The following is a 15,071-nucleotide window of genomic DNA, read 5'->3' as shown; positions in this document are numbered from 1 at the left end:
GGCACTGGAAACTTTAAGAATGAAGATTGTGTGGAGAGAAAAACAGACATCACTAGTGTGCCGCATCACAATATGCCCTGCTAACTTAGCTGTTTCCATGGCAACTAGCAGGACTTTTTACATGTACATATAAAGTTAGTTGAGTTATTGAGCAGACCGCTACATAAAATGAAATACTCTGCTTTTCCGCGCTTTGGATTGGCTGGAAGCTGTAGTTTTTCTGCCCTCTGATTGGCCAGCATGGCTTCAGCGACTTGGCTCTACCAATCAATTCACTTTCATGTGGACGTGGCCTGAAAATCAACCAACAAAGCCGACATGTTCTAAGCAGAATGAGGCTTTAGATATCTGTAGTGATCATTTCTGACCAGAAGTAATCTGATTACACACTTTAGCAGGACAAAAAGATCCATCATTGTGCTTCACACCAACATTTTCACTCAAGTTTGCTCTTCGTAGAGGCGTGGCTCTTCATGTGCAGCATCATGTACGTCTTCCTGTAGAAGCTCTTACCGCACACCTCACAGCGGTACGGCTTCACCGCGATGTGCACTGAGCCGTGCCGCTTCAGCGCTGTCTGGTCGCTGAAGCCACGTTTACAGATGCTGCACTGGTATGGCTTCTCGCCGGTGTGGATCCTGAGGTGTCGCATCATGTTATGCTGGATGTTGAAGCACTTCCCGCAGACGTTGCACTGGTACAGCTTCTCCCCGGTGTGGATCCTCGAGTGCAACTCCAGGCTTTTCTGGCTGTCGAAACACTTCCCGCACACGTCGCACACCTTTCCCTTCTTGTGCGTTTTCAGGTGAGCTTTCAGGTTTTCCTCTGAGTGGAAGCGAATCCCGCAGACGCCACAGACGTCCGTGGCGTGACGTTTGGCGTGATTCACCAGGGAAATGGTGGAGTGGAACATGTGGCCACACACCTCGCAGATGACTTGGGATTTTTTCATCGACAAAGTCTTCTTTAAAGTCTTCTTGTTACCGTTGCCATTTCCCGCTCTGGATGTTGTTGCCATGTCGTTGTCAGGCTTGTTGCCGTGGATCGTTACATGGCGTTTTAGGGCGGAGAGGTCGCTGAAAGACTTTTCGCACACGATGCAGGAGAACGGCTTCTCGCCGGTGTGGATCCTGAGGTGTCGCAACATGTTGTGTCGGATGTTGAAGCACTTGCCGCAGACGTTGCACTGGTACGGCTTCTCCCCCGTGTGGATCCTGGCATGCATCTCCAGGCTTCTCCGACTGTCGAAACACTTCCCGCACACATCGCACCCCTTCCCATTCTCGTGCATTTTCAGGTGAGCGTTCAGGTTTTCCTCCGAGTCGAAGCGTGTCCCGCAGACGCCGCAGATGTCTGTGGCGTGACCTTTAGTGTGATTCACCAAAGAAACGGTGGAGTGAAACATCTCACCGCACACCTCGCAGGTGACGTAGGACTTATTAAAAATCTTTGTTGATATATTCTCACTGTTGTTGTCATTTTCCATTTCGGATGTTTTATCTGTTCCGCTGTCGGGCAAGTTGACGTGGACCACCAGGTGGCGTTTCAGGGCTGAGAGGTCGCTGTAGGATTTTCTGCACACGGTGCAGGTAAACGGCTTCTCGCCGGTGTGGATCCTGACGTGTCGCGTCATGTTGTGTCGGCAGTTGAAGGACTTCCCGCACACGCTGCACTGGAATGGCTTCTCCCCCGTGTGGATCCTCATGTGGATCTCCAAAGACCTGGACCCTCCAAAACATTTCCCGCAAACGCTGCAAACCCCCGCCTTCACGTGCGTTTTCATGTGAGCCTCAAAGGCTGCCTCGCTGTCGAAGCGCTCCCCACACACACCACAGACGTCTTTGGGGTGAACTTCCATGTGGTTGATCAGAGAGACGTTGGCATGGAAACCTTTACCGCAGACTTTGCAACAGATGCGAGACTTCTTCTTGTTCAGGGTCAGTTTTAAACGGGACCTCCTTTTCTTCTTTTTCTTCTCCTCCTTCGTCTTGTGACTGCCGTCGCTGTCGCTATGAGATTCAGAGCTGGCTCTCCATTCATCATCATCGTTGGCTCTGAGGCCATCTTCACCATCCTCACCCTGGTCCTGCTCAGCAGACATGCTCGGTAGAGGATCTCCTCCATCAGCATCTTCACAGCTGGACTGAAAACGGCCAAGGTTGTTCTTTGCATACTGAGGAATGATGATAACATCTGGAGCCCGCTCTTTCTTCTGGCTTGTGCTGGTCTGATCCTGATCCAGACTGGAGCTTAATTCCAGCTCCTGATCAGCGATGAACTCCTCTTCCCAGACGGACAAGGTCAGCTGGGGTTGCTCTGCAAGACAAAACAGAATTATCAGTCAGGATACGGCTAACTGCAAGAAAGAGACAAAACATCTACCTGTTCAACTTCCTGTTAAACACATATCTAACCAGCCAATCACATTGCAGTATTTAATCATGTCGACATTAGGGCAGAAACTTATAATCAAATTATTTGATAGATTAAAATTTTAGTAATTAATGCTTCGTTTACCAAGAAAGAACAAATAAAAATAAACGTTCCGTTTAATGCATCCCTTCCGGTCTGTGTATGCTACTTCTGGTATTACCTGCCGGTAAATGAGAAGAACACTCGTTTGTTGATGGCAACAGGAAGTGATGGAATCAGCAGAGCAAGGAGAAAAGCTTCCCTGGTCTTATACGGGTTATAATATTGTGAAGATTTGCTCGGTCATCACTTATCTAGTGTTCTATTGGCTGGAGGATGTTTGACAGACAGCTCATTCAGCAACCCAACAGAGAGGAACAAATATCCAAGAGCAGAAGTTTAAAGAGCGCAGAGGATGTGTCTGAATGTGATGGAAAAAGATCGATCCTGAGAACAGGAGATTTGAACCCGTAACCCTAAACTTGAGTAGAGGAACAGAGTCTTGAAAGAAAGAATATCTTTGAAACCAAGAAGGGACTATCTGAGTGTGAGAGCAGAGTTTTGAGAGAGAGCAATATTATATTTGAGCATGAAAACAATAAGTCTTGCTCTCAAATTAAACAATTACGCTCTTGATTACAGATTAAGAAATACCCCCATAGCAGCGCTGCAGTGCCACTTATAGGCCTGGTGTTGATACTACAGGAAACACTGTATTGTTGTGGTATTTCAGAAGTGCATGTTGATGTGTGTGACAAAGTGGGTGAGTTCACACCATTTGCCTCTGTTTCGTCTGTTGAAGCGGGAGTCAGTTCGCCGTTTAATATCTTTAGTTCTGTTTATTTGGTTAAAACAGTTTTGTTTGTTAAATGTCATTTGAATGTTACTCACCATACTTACCATGTGTTCCAGGGGCAAAAGGAGGGAAAAGTACATCACTTCCTGCATTTATTGGGTTTGCCCTGATTTGATGATGTCACTGGAAGGGTTTAAGTATGGGGGGGAGATTGATTATGTTTTGTTACAGGAATTGTTTGATTTTTCTATTACCTAGTTCTGTGGGTGGTACCAGGATTAATTTATTACCAATTGTGTCTGTTTATTTAAGTTGACTGGGATTTGGTAATTTAAATTGTATGTTGTATTTAGGTTGAATGAACAGACTCACCTGTTAAGTGAGAGGAACCCAGGGAAGCCATTTTGGGGATAGAACTCAAGCCTATATAAGGCTGGCCTTTAGTCAGTGGGGGGGGACCATGATGATGCAGCAGGGTGCATGGCTAGTTTAAGTTTGGTTTATTAGATTTCAGTTATGTTTAAGTTAACTGTTGAGTTACATTATGTTTCTTTGCTGTTTCCACTTATATTTTGTTAAAACATGCACCTTGGACAATAAATTCTTGCCATTTTTGGAAGACCTCTGCCTACTGCCATCTTTCTGCCACTCTGGTCACACAACCTACAACAATGTGTCAGACCAGATTATAACAGTAATCTGATTACTCCCAGATAACTGATCATGATCGTCACGTAAATGGACCTTGTTTTATAAAAATAGTTATCTAAGAATGTCTTTAATATTCAAGAAAAGTAGCTGTAAATGAATCAATAAATCAGATTTTATCAAATTGAAATAAGCTGCTGTGAATCAAACTGATTCAGGAAATTAGTGACGATACCAAGCAAAGGTCAAACTAGGGCTGGGCAATAAAACGATAACGATATGTATTGCGAAATAACTTTTTCTCAATAGTAATATGAGACTATCGCGATAGAGCTGAATCTGAATTAAGCACCATGTGGAACCAATCACTCCGGGAACATAGTCGGTCAGGTTAGGTTGACGTACAGCACAGGCGAAGCTAAGTAGGTAGGTGTGTCCCAATTCAGGGTCTGCGCACTTCGAAGTGTGCAGACCCTGAATTGGGACACAGCTAGCAGCACGTGTGTAGTTTGAGCTGCAGTAGCCGACTAGCCGACGCGGCAGCCGAAAAAAATGAGTGGTTCGTCTGGAGAACCGTCAACCATGGATGACGAGGTCACTGAAAAGGACAAGGATCAACGTTCAAATGCCGAAGAAATTGTTGAAAGGAAGGGCCCAAAAAGTTCGGTAGTGTGGAGGTATTTCGGTTATTTAAAGTCTGACAAAAAACAGAGTAGCGTGCACTGTAAACTGTGCAGAAAGCATGTTCCCACAAAGTCTAGATTTTTATTTTCTCTAATTTATTGCCTTAGAGCATCAGATTGTTGCATTTTATTTAATTGTCTTTGGAGGCTGCTTTAATTTGCACTAAGGGTTTCAACAAATCTTTATTTTATTTTCTTTTATTTTGTATTTAAAAAAAACAACCCAACAGACTTCTGTATATAAGGACAAGGAAAGATTCTGAGAATTTAATTTTAATTTCTATCTTATTCATTTGATATTGACAAATGCTTGTCCATTTTATGTCTGTTCTCCTTTCGAACTTGAAAACGTTAATCTATTTTTTAGAATTAATATTTGTTTTTAAATGGAGTAGACCAAACACTTTAGTGGTCTGTTTTGTTATTGTTCTCTTTTGAAGCTTGAAAGCTTCTGCCTTGACTTTTAGTTTGTAATATGTACCTTTTTTTTAAGTTATTTTAAACAGTTGCATTAGGTTCCTTCAGTACATCTGTCATGCTGTACCTATTGTAGGAAATAAATATTTAAATCAAAACAATCCTCTCACTTTTGATGATTTCACATCTCAGTTATGAGCAACAGATTATTTAAATTTGACAAATAGTGATTTGAGTTTTATATCGTGATATATATCGATATCGCCTAAAATGAAAATAAATATTGTGATATGAAAAAATCGTATATCGCCCAGCCCTAGGTCAAACATAACAATAACTCAGGTAAAACAAATAAATATGAACCACTGTTAGTGCGGTCCCGGACACATCAGTATTAAAGTATTACTCTAAACAGACATGAAGTTACTAGCAGTCAGCATGACGCCAAACTACCTGATTTCTGTTTACATCCCATCCTGCTCCTCCCCCCAGAGAATGCTGCTTCATGTGATCTTCTGCATGTGGTCTGTCCCCGCTGGCTTGTTCAAATAACAACATGGTGCAATCGATCCCTTTTTACATTCCTGTAGTGGCAACACAACCCCCAAACAAACTGTGTGTGAGGAAGTGGTCTGAGGACCTGTTTACACAATGTTTGCACACGACACCTGATTGCACTTTAGTCGGCTTGATTATTGTAACAGTGTTTTTACAGGTTCTACCTAAAAAATCAATTAGACACCTGCAGCTTATTAAGAACTCTGCTGCTCGAGTCCTCACTAAGACCAAGAAAGTGGACCACATCAGTCCAGCTCTGAGGTCTTTACAGTGGCTGCCTGTTCGTCAGAGAATAGATTTTTAAGTTCTTCTGCTGGTCTATAAAGCTCTGAATGGTTTAGGACCAAAATACATCAGTGACCTCTTGACCCTGTATGAACCTGCCAGAAGCCTCAGTTCATCTGGTTCCAGTTTCTTATCGGTTCCCAGAGTCAGAACCAGACATGGAGAAGCTGCATTCAGCTTCTATGCTCCACATGTCTGGAACAAACTCCCAGAAAGCCTCAGATCAGCTGAAACACTCAGTTTATTTAAATCCAGGTTAAAGACCCACCTGTTCTCTGCTGCATTTCACTAGTTTTGATTTAGAAGTCAAAATCTACATCTGGTTCTTTTAAGCTGGAATCATGTTTTAATTCATGCCTTTGCATGAAAAGCGCTTTATAAATAAAATTTGATTTGATTTGATTTGATTTAACTTTATTTCTTGCATTTTATCTATTTTATTTTAGCATATTCCTTCTGCTTTTATTTCATTAATTGCATTTCTTTTAATCATTATTTATGTTTTTATTTTTTAATGCACTTGTATTGGTTTCTGCATCCTGCTGTAATGATTTATGGAAAGCACTTTGAATTGTCTTGTACATGAAATGTGCTATACAAATAAATTTGCCTTTGACACACAGAAACTGCCCATGCAGGAGAAAATGCAAAGAGGACCAGAAACGATGCAGTGCGCATGCCAAGCCCCTAGTGGGCAGTGAAACTTTGCAATGACACACCCAGGTGTGCACCATCCTCATAAGATGTCAAAACCCAACACAACAACAGAAGTAGGGCTGCATGATTATGACCAAAATAATAATCACAATTATTTTGATGAATATTGTAATCACAATCATTCACCGTGTTTGGAAAAACATGTACTTTTATTGCACCAATTATAAACTATGTACATAAAAAAATTTTATTGAAAAATTAAACTTTAAATTAGAATAGATTAGTGCTGGGCGATATGACGATACATATCGTGGGGATGATAGAAAAGTGTCTATCGTGCCATTTCTCTTCTATCGTTTCTATCGTTTCTAACCTAATTTTATCAATTATTACAACAAATATATCATTAAATAGGCTGCGACAATTTTATTAACGTTGTCTTGTCACTATGCATACTCTAAGTTTATATAAGTGAAAATAAAGAAGAATAAAAAAGAGACTCCATCTGGTGGTTTTGCGACATGACGCTGCTTTACGTTCTTTGATTCTCACAAAGCAAAATGCTTTACGTTAATCATGAGTGCTGAACGATGGACGCGGAACAGGTTGATGTTTCATGCCCGGAGTCGCAGATAGAGACAGCTACGCAGGCAGCCCAACAAGAAGCACTTTTACCCAAAAGAGGGGGTACGTCTGTGATTTGGTTACATTTTGGGTTCAAGAAGTCCGACACGGATCAGAAGACGGCCATATGCAAACTATGCCAAAAGACTATTCCTGCGCCCGATGCCAACACAACAAACCTCTTCTATCACCTTAAGAAGGTCCACGAAAAAGAATACATGACAATCCAAAAAATCCGAGCTAAACCAAGTGGAACAGCGGGGGCAAGTTTCGAAAAGAAAAACTATAGCCAGCCGAAGATAAAGCAGTCTTTCGCACAAGGTACGCCATATGAGAAGGCGTCCCAGCGCCATAAACAAATCACATGTGCCATCTCGCGTTACATCTGTAAAGGCATGGCTCCCGTATATATAGTTGAGAAGGACAGCTTTCGAGACCTCATCAAAGTCCTTGATCCGAGGTACGTTATGCCCGGTCGTAAGCACTTCAGTAAAGTCGAGTTGCCTCGCTTATATGACGAATGCCGGGCCAAAGTAGAGAAGGATGTTTGCAGTGTGGCGCATTATGCCTTGACTACTGACCTGTGGACCAGCAGAGCTACACAGCCCTACATGAGCGTAACCATCCATTTCATCAGCAAAGACTGGACCCTCTGTGCTCGCTGTTTACAGACTTCGTACTTTCCAGAAGACCACACGGGAGTCATGTTAGCCCAAGGTATGAGTCTGCCATTGCTACATATTTATTCTATTTATAATTATTTTACTAAGGTGCATATAATATATGTATATATGCACATTAGTAAAATAATTATATATTACTGTTTTATTATATTGTTCTGTCTGCTGTAGTAATTCAGAGTGACCCCTTATTAAGTATTCATCTATCTAGGTCTGAGAGATACACTGGAGTCATGGGGATTGCAAGAATGCCACCTTGTCTGTGTCACCACAGATAACGCTACTAACAACATTTCTGCAGTGGAACTGAATGAGTGGGAACGGTTACAATGCTTTGGTCACCGTCTACAGCTAGCCATTGGTAAGTGTAAATCAATCTAAAAATGGCTTAGTGCAATATTGCAATGGGAATATTATAGTAGCAACAAAAATATTAGTGAATTGAAATTTGGTTGGTTATCCTGTGTTGTGTTTGATCAGCCTATGTACAAAACATTATTTTACAAGTTATTCTCTCTATTTTATTTATTATTTTGCCTGTCATGGTAAAGAAAAAATTGTGATACTAGCTGCCCCCAGTATCTAATTATTAAATCAATCCATAAATCATTTAAGTGATGCATAATGATAAAAATTTAAATTGCTCTCAAAATATGTTATTACATTACATACTTTTTGTTTTATTTCAACAGAGAATGCTCTAAAAGCTCTCACACCAGCATCTACAAAGCAGGCTGTAGAACGAGCTGTTGGAGTGTGTAAAAAGGTGGTGAGTGCCTTCTCCAACTCATGGAAGAGAAAACGAGACTTGGCCAAGGCGCAAGCAGTGCTGGGCTTGCCTCCCCATCAGCTCATCACTGAAACCCCGACAAGATGGGGCTCGCGGCAGATTGCGAGGTTCCTAGAGCAGGAGAAAGCTCTATCACAGGTCCTCCTTGCAGACAAGAAGGTGAGATATGGCCACTGGACAATGCACATTGATTCTTTTCATTGTGGATTCTGATTATGTTTGCAGCCTAGATTCACCTCCTCATGAAATTAACCTATTTTTTTTGCTATTTGACTTAGGCAAGACATCTGGTGCCAAGCTGGCAAGACATGGCATTGCTAGAGTCCTTGAACAAGGCACTGGGTCCACTGTTCGAGTTTATTGGCGCTTTGTCGGGGGAGAGGTATGTCAGCATATCTTTTTTGAAGCCAGTACTGCACCTCTTCAACAACGAAATCCTCAGCCAGAAGGATGGGGACACAGAGCTCACAAAAGCAGTCAAAGAGGGTATCCTCAATTACCTCAATGAAAAGTATGATGACCATACCACCGACAACCTCCTAGACATGGCAACACTTGTTGACCCACGGTTTAAGACGGCCTACATGAAGGAAGAGAGGGTGGAGTTCATAAAGATGAGAGCTGCAGCAGAGCTGGTGGTCATGGTGGCCGTGGCACCAGAAAGTGCACAAACAGCAGCAGCCTCCAGTTCACCCCCAGCTGCTGAAGATGATCCAGAGCTTACCCATCCCACAAAGAAGACAAAGAAAAGTTTAGGTAGCTACTTCAAAAAGGCAGGTCAAGCCACCATCCACTCCCAGCCAAGCAGAGCATCCATTGAACTGGAGCTCTCCATGTATCTTCAGGCACCTGGGCCTGACTCAGAGACCGACCCACTGGAATGGTGGAAGCAGCATGAGATGACCTTCCCATTGGTGGCCAGGCTCGCCAAAAAGTACTTGTGCATTCCTGCTACTAGTTCTTCATCTGAAAGGGCCTTCAGTGCGAGTGGGAACATCATCACATGTAAGAGGTCATGTCTTAAGCCAAACACAGTTGACCAACTTGTCTTCCTTGCACTCAACCTATAAATTTGACAGAAACTCTTCTACTTCTACAAAGTAGCCTTTTATGTTTGCACTTTTATTCATGGTTAATGCCTTAAACAGAGTTCTGTTCAAACCGATGTTTACTTTATACACTTTATATTGCTTGCAAACTTTGCACTACAAGGTTACAGATTTCAGAAAGCTGAAAAATCATTTGTTTTTTTTATAGCTGAACTTTTGTGCAAAAATGTGTTTTTCTCCTCAGAAACTTGAAACTGTTGTGCACTTTAAAAATAGTGTTTATTTTGACAGTTAAGTTTAAATAACTGTATGATTTTGAAAAAAATGTGAAGGCTACTGTACCTCAACCACAGCTGTTTTCATTTGATACATTTATATTGCTGCACTAAAATGTATGTTTCTCATTTGTGACAGTACAGTTAAATGTCACTTCAAAATAAAGCTGGAGAAAAGTAAGCAATGAAATTTTTGTCAAACTTTTCAGAGAATAACTGAAAACATACTTTATTGTAGTATATCGTGATATATATCGTTATTGTGATATAAAATAATCCATATCGTGATATATGATTTTTTCCATATCGCCCAACACTAGAATAGATTATAAATAATGCAAAAAAATACATTTACCATTCATGTTTGAGAAGTTAATGTAAATTATGGGGCTACAAAAGATGCTAAATTAAGAGCCAATCTGGAGCGTCTCTGAAAAGAGCCGAACATCCCATCACTAGTATAGATGTAATGGATGCTACTATGGAGAGGAATGTCGTGAGAAAGGCAAAAATTGATGAAAAGACAACATAAAAATGTTTATAAAACAGCAAAAAAATAATAAAATAAAATTCTTCAGTCAATATTTGTTTTTTTTTTTAAGTTTAATTTTATTAAGTGCAACATGTCACAACACTTAACTTTTTAAATATTTATGTCCACACTCTTCATTAATAAACACTAATATCTGACGGTAAGCATGTGCGGGATCATCCAGCAGCAGCTTTGTACGTTTCATTTTCAGCCTGGTCATGAAACGGAGGCGATCATCTCCTGCTCTGAATGCAGCTCTGCTGCGTGAGAAACAAGCCTCTTCTGAGTGCTTTGGACTGGGGAGGGGTCGGTGCGGCACCCAGTCCTCATTGAAGAATAAACTATACGCTCTTTCACGTCAGTCTCCAAAAGTCTCCAATATCACCGGAAAAAGTCGCTAGATTTGTCGCTAGTTGCTTTCTTGAAAATAAGTCTCTAGGGGCGATTGAAAACTCGCTAAAATAGCGACAAAGTCACTCAGTTGGCAACACAACTAGCTGCTGATTGTAAAAGGTGTACGCCCTTGTTCTTTAGGCAACTTAATGGCGCTTTGGCCTTGCGTCTCCCCCTGGTGGTTGGCAGACTACTGGTTGAGAATGTGTGTGATCAGAGGCAAGCAGCAGAGCTCGCATTTTGAATGTAAATATCATTGACGATCAGGTTCATTTAATTGTGGCCACCAAAATCGTGATTAAGATCAAAATCCGATTAATTGTGCAGCTCTAAACAGATGTGTTAGATGTCGACCACTAGTTATCTGCTGCATGTAACCTCTGCGTCTTCGCTGACAGCATAAATACTCTACCAGAAACAGGTTTAGCTTCAACAGACCAAATAAATTAAAAAGATGCAGCAGCACAAACATGACACGGAGGTCCACCATTGTTATTCTTGAGCTGAGTGCGCAAGTGCAGGATGACGTGAAACACGTCATTGTTGCCAAAAGATTCAACTTCCAGTTCACACTGACTGGATTCGCCCTACATTGTGAGAAAAGTTCACCCTGGAGGTCGCTGTCAAATCTTTGCATTTCCACAGTAATTCTGTTACCGTGGGAAACGAGAGGCCAGAACACAAAACGTTTGCTTTACTGTCTCAGCATTGTGGTGTAAATGGGGCCTGAGGAAGACTCTAAAGGACTATAATCTTATCTAATATGCCAACTTATTTAGAAAATGCCCAATGTTTTGTCAAAAAGACCCAAGAAAATAGTAACTGTAACAATGTGGGAAACTTTTTTCATCCTACATTAAAAAGGTACAATGTGTAAGAATTACTGACATCTAGTGGTAAAGATAGACATTGCACAGTTGTGAATGTATGGTGGCCATCAGTGACCAGAATTCTTCCACACATAAAGATGTTTTTATCTGTGGATCCAATGGTCTCAGGTGCAGCGATGACTGCACTACAGGTAAGAACCAAAATTATGTACGTGTGTACAGTCTTCTTCTAGAATAGAATAGAATAGAATAGAAATACTTTATTAATCCCTTTGGAGAGTCCTCAGGGAAATTTGGGTACCAGCAGCAATACAACACCAACAGTAAAGCAGGACAAGCACAAGACACAATATATACAGGTTCAAAGCGAAATAGAGGCAACAAGGTGCAAGAAAAGCACAAATAGAATGCAATAAATAACAATAAGATAAGTTAAATAAAACAATATAAACAAGCATTGCACACAGTAGAGGTGGTACAGATTCCCAGTTCACTATTGCACGTATAAGTTATAGCAACTGTTTGTATGGGTTATTGTGCATGTGTTGTATCAGGCGGACTGCACACCTCCCTCTCCCCCCTCCTTCTCCCCCTCCTGCCTAATGCAGAGTTGTACAGTTTGATGGCTCGGGGGACAAAGGAGTCTCTGAGCCGGTTGGTCCTACTCTTGGGGAGGAGCAGCCTGTTACTGGTCAGACTTCTCTGTGCACTGATGACAGTGTGCAGAGGGTGACTGGCATCATTCACAATAGCCAGTAGTTTTTTTTAAGTGTTCTCCTCTCTGCCACTGTCACCAGGGAGTCCAGCTTCATGCCAACCACAGAGCCCGCCCGCCTGATGAGTTTTTCCAGCCTGTTAGCACACCTTTTTGTCATGTTACCCCACCAGCAGACAACAGCATAAAAAAGCGTACTAGCCACCACAGACTGATAGAACATCCACAGGAGTTCTATGGTGCTTTTAAGGTAAACTTAGCCCAAATGATGCTCTAGCTCCTAACAAAGCTACTAGTGCAGTTTTAAAGCTTCATACACAGAGTTGTTTGTCCATTCAGAGACACCGTAGTAGAAATTGTGGCAGCTGCCATTTATGTGGATCCACGGGTCCAAGAAGTAGATATAAATGGCTCATTTTAAAAAAAGTTATTTCAGTACAGTGATTAAATACAAACAGAAACACAGTTTTAAGGATATATTAAATTTTTATGTCATTGACCTTTGATTTTGTTACACGATGCACCTTTAAGCTTGCAACTGTGCTGCAACAAACTATAAAAATAACTTTATAGGAGTGTTAACATAAAATAGAACACGTGTTTAATTAATTAAGGAGTTCAAGTTACATTGTGGCACATCTCAAAATGGATTTATGAAAATTAGAAAATAGTTCATTTGTTTACTTTTATTTTAATCTTCCCATTTGCCAGGTACCAGAAGCCCTTGGCTAATACAAGTTATGTTAACATGGGGGGAGGAGGGGACTTTGGGTTTGTTTATCAGCTTGTTTATGATTTAACTTTATTTATATTCAACTGAACACTAAATAAAGTGGCGCAGCATGTAAATATGTTCTGAAACATAAGATTCCTCATGATAGCAATTCAGGAAATAGTCGGAGCCACACCGTTCTCCAGATATAGTGAAAAAAACGACAGCTCCATACCTGAGTGACCGCCGGACTTTATTTCTTCCTCGGACACTTTCTGCAGCAATCTGCGTTGCCGGCGGATCTCCTGTCTGGACGCCTGGATCTCCTCTTCGTACCCCGATATGGTCTTCTTCAGCGCCTCGAAGATCTCCTCCGCGGCGGCGGACAGACGCTCGTTGACGAGCACTCTGAGCAGCTGCATGCCGGACATGATGCGCGCGGACTGAGTTCTTCTGAAGACACGGTGGTCTCTGGTTTTTACACACTGTTTTAGCTTCGAAAAATTAAACGGCACTTAAACTTGTTTACATACTTCCGGGTAGGCTAACCTTCAAAATAAAAGCTTAATATCCATGTCTCGTTTTTCTCCTACAGTGAAATCATCGGCTAATAGAATAAGCAATTGATGCTTATATAATGCTATGTGGCGCTTGCAATGTTTCTTCTACTATTAAATAAACTTAGGTCAGGTTTAAAACACATACATATAAACGTTTATTGATCAAACTTTCTAGGTGTGTGACCCGTCCCGGATGTTAAATCTCACTTTGAGGATGTCATTTCCTGCCCTCTACCGAATGGAGGTATAAAAAATATCCCTATATTTGCAGATCTGCAATATTTAGTTGGCAGATTTAAAAAAAAAGAAAAGAAAATGCAAAAACAAAATGAAATTCTAAAGAAGATTTGCCTGCTATTCAGAATGTAAACAGGATTTTTTTTGTATCTTAAAAACTCAAACTCATCTAAAAACCCCAAAGAAAAATCTTTGCAAAACATGCAAATTTACAATCCAATAAGAAATCCTTTCCTAACCGTATATATTTTTATGTTCAATCATATGGCTCACTACAGGAAATTCTGTCAAAATAACCTGAACAAGCTGAAAGTAGCCACCAGAAGATGCTACACTGTGGTCATAGAGGGATGGACATGGTCAGCAACAATACTCAGGTAGGCTGTGGTAAATGGTCTGTACTTATATAGCACTTTTATCCAAAGTGCTTTCACCCATGTGAACACTGATGGCGGAAGCTGCCATGCAAGGCGATCAACCAGGACCCATCAGGAGCAATTAGGGGTTCAGTTTCTTGCTCAGGGACACCTCGATATAAGCTCTCCGGACTGGGATTGAACCGGTAACCCTTGGGCTGCAGGACAACCACTCTACCCACCGCCATGTAGTGGTTAAACCAGGCCATGTTGGTACAAAGGGGACCAAAGTGGGCCAAGAAAATATCCCCCACACAACAATACACCACCAGCAGCCTGAAGTGTTGATCTAAGGCTGGATGGATCCATGTTTTCATGATGTTTCCAATAAATTGTGAGCCTAGCAACTCAATGTGGAACTGAAATGGAGACTCATCAGACCAGCAACGTTTCTTCATCTTCTATTGTCCAATGTTGGGGAGTCTGTGTGAATTGTAGCCTCAGTGTCCTGTTCTTGCAGGAGGAACCCGGTGTGTCTTCTGCTGCTGTAGCCCATCTGCTTCACAGTTGGACGTGTTGTATGTTCAGAGATGATATTCTGCAGACCTTGGTTGGAACCAGTGCTGATCTGACTTCCTGTTGCCTTTCTATCATCTCCAGCCAGTCTGCCCATTCTCCTCTGACATCCCTTTCATGAAACAGCTTGAAATTATAATTAAGTGAGTCTTATATATGCAGCAGGTTTATTCCTGCTGCCGTGTTGGCTCGTTTCTTACATATTAAAGCAACACTCAGAGATCTCCAGCAGGTGGCAGCGTCCTCCAAAACTCAGCTGATCTGTCCAGAATCAGACATGGACACA

At 41.5% G+C, this 15,071-nt stretch overlaps 1 protein-coding gene across 1 annotated transcript; it reads right to left on the bottom strand.

The window, feature by feature from the left end:
* LOC121629782 (zinc finger protein 2 homolog) lies at positions 1-13,609 on the bottom strand. Its single transcript, XM_041969575.1, has 2 exons — positions 13,292-13,609; positions 1-2,316 (listed from the first exon to the last, which is right to left on the bottom strand). Exons 1-2 carry the CDS (start codon positions 13,485-13,487, stop codon positions 437-439), a joined length of 2,076 nt encoding a protein of 691 aa, XP_041825509.1. The 5' UTR covers positions 13,488-13,609; the 3' UTR covers positions 1-436.
* Between the last annotated feature and the right edge of the window lie 1,462 nt (positions 13,610-15,071).

Source organism: Melanotaenia boesemani, chromosome 2 (assembly GCF_017639745.1).
Source record: "Melanotaenia boesemani isolate fMelBoe1 chromosome 2, fMelBoe1.pri, whole genome shotgun sequence".
Lineage (NCBI taxonomy): Eukaryota > Metazoa > Chordata > Actinopteri > Atheriniformes > Melanotaeniidae > Melanotaenia > Melanotaenia boesemani.
The sequence above is the reverse complement of the archived record's forward strand: the minus strand, read 5'-3'. Positions and strand labels throughout refer to the sequence as shown.

Bases quoted from the DNA above. Each gene is read 5' to 3' on its own strand.
- LOC121629782 (XM_041969575.1), bottom strand. From the start codon at position 13,487: ATGTCCGGCATGCAGCTGCTCAGAGTGCTCGTCAACGAGCGTCTGTCC. The intron at 2,317-13,291 runs GTATGGAGCTGT...TTTGTCTTGCAG, and splicing joins AAAGTCCGGCGGTCACTCAG to AGCAACCCCAGCTGACCTTG.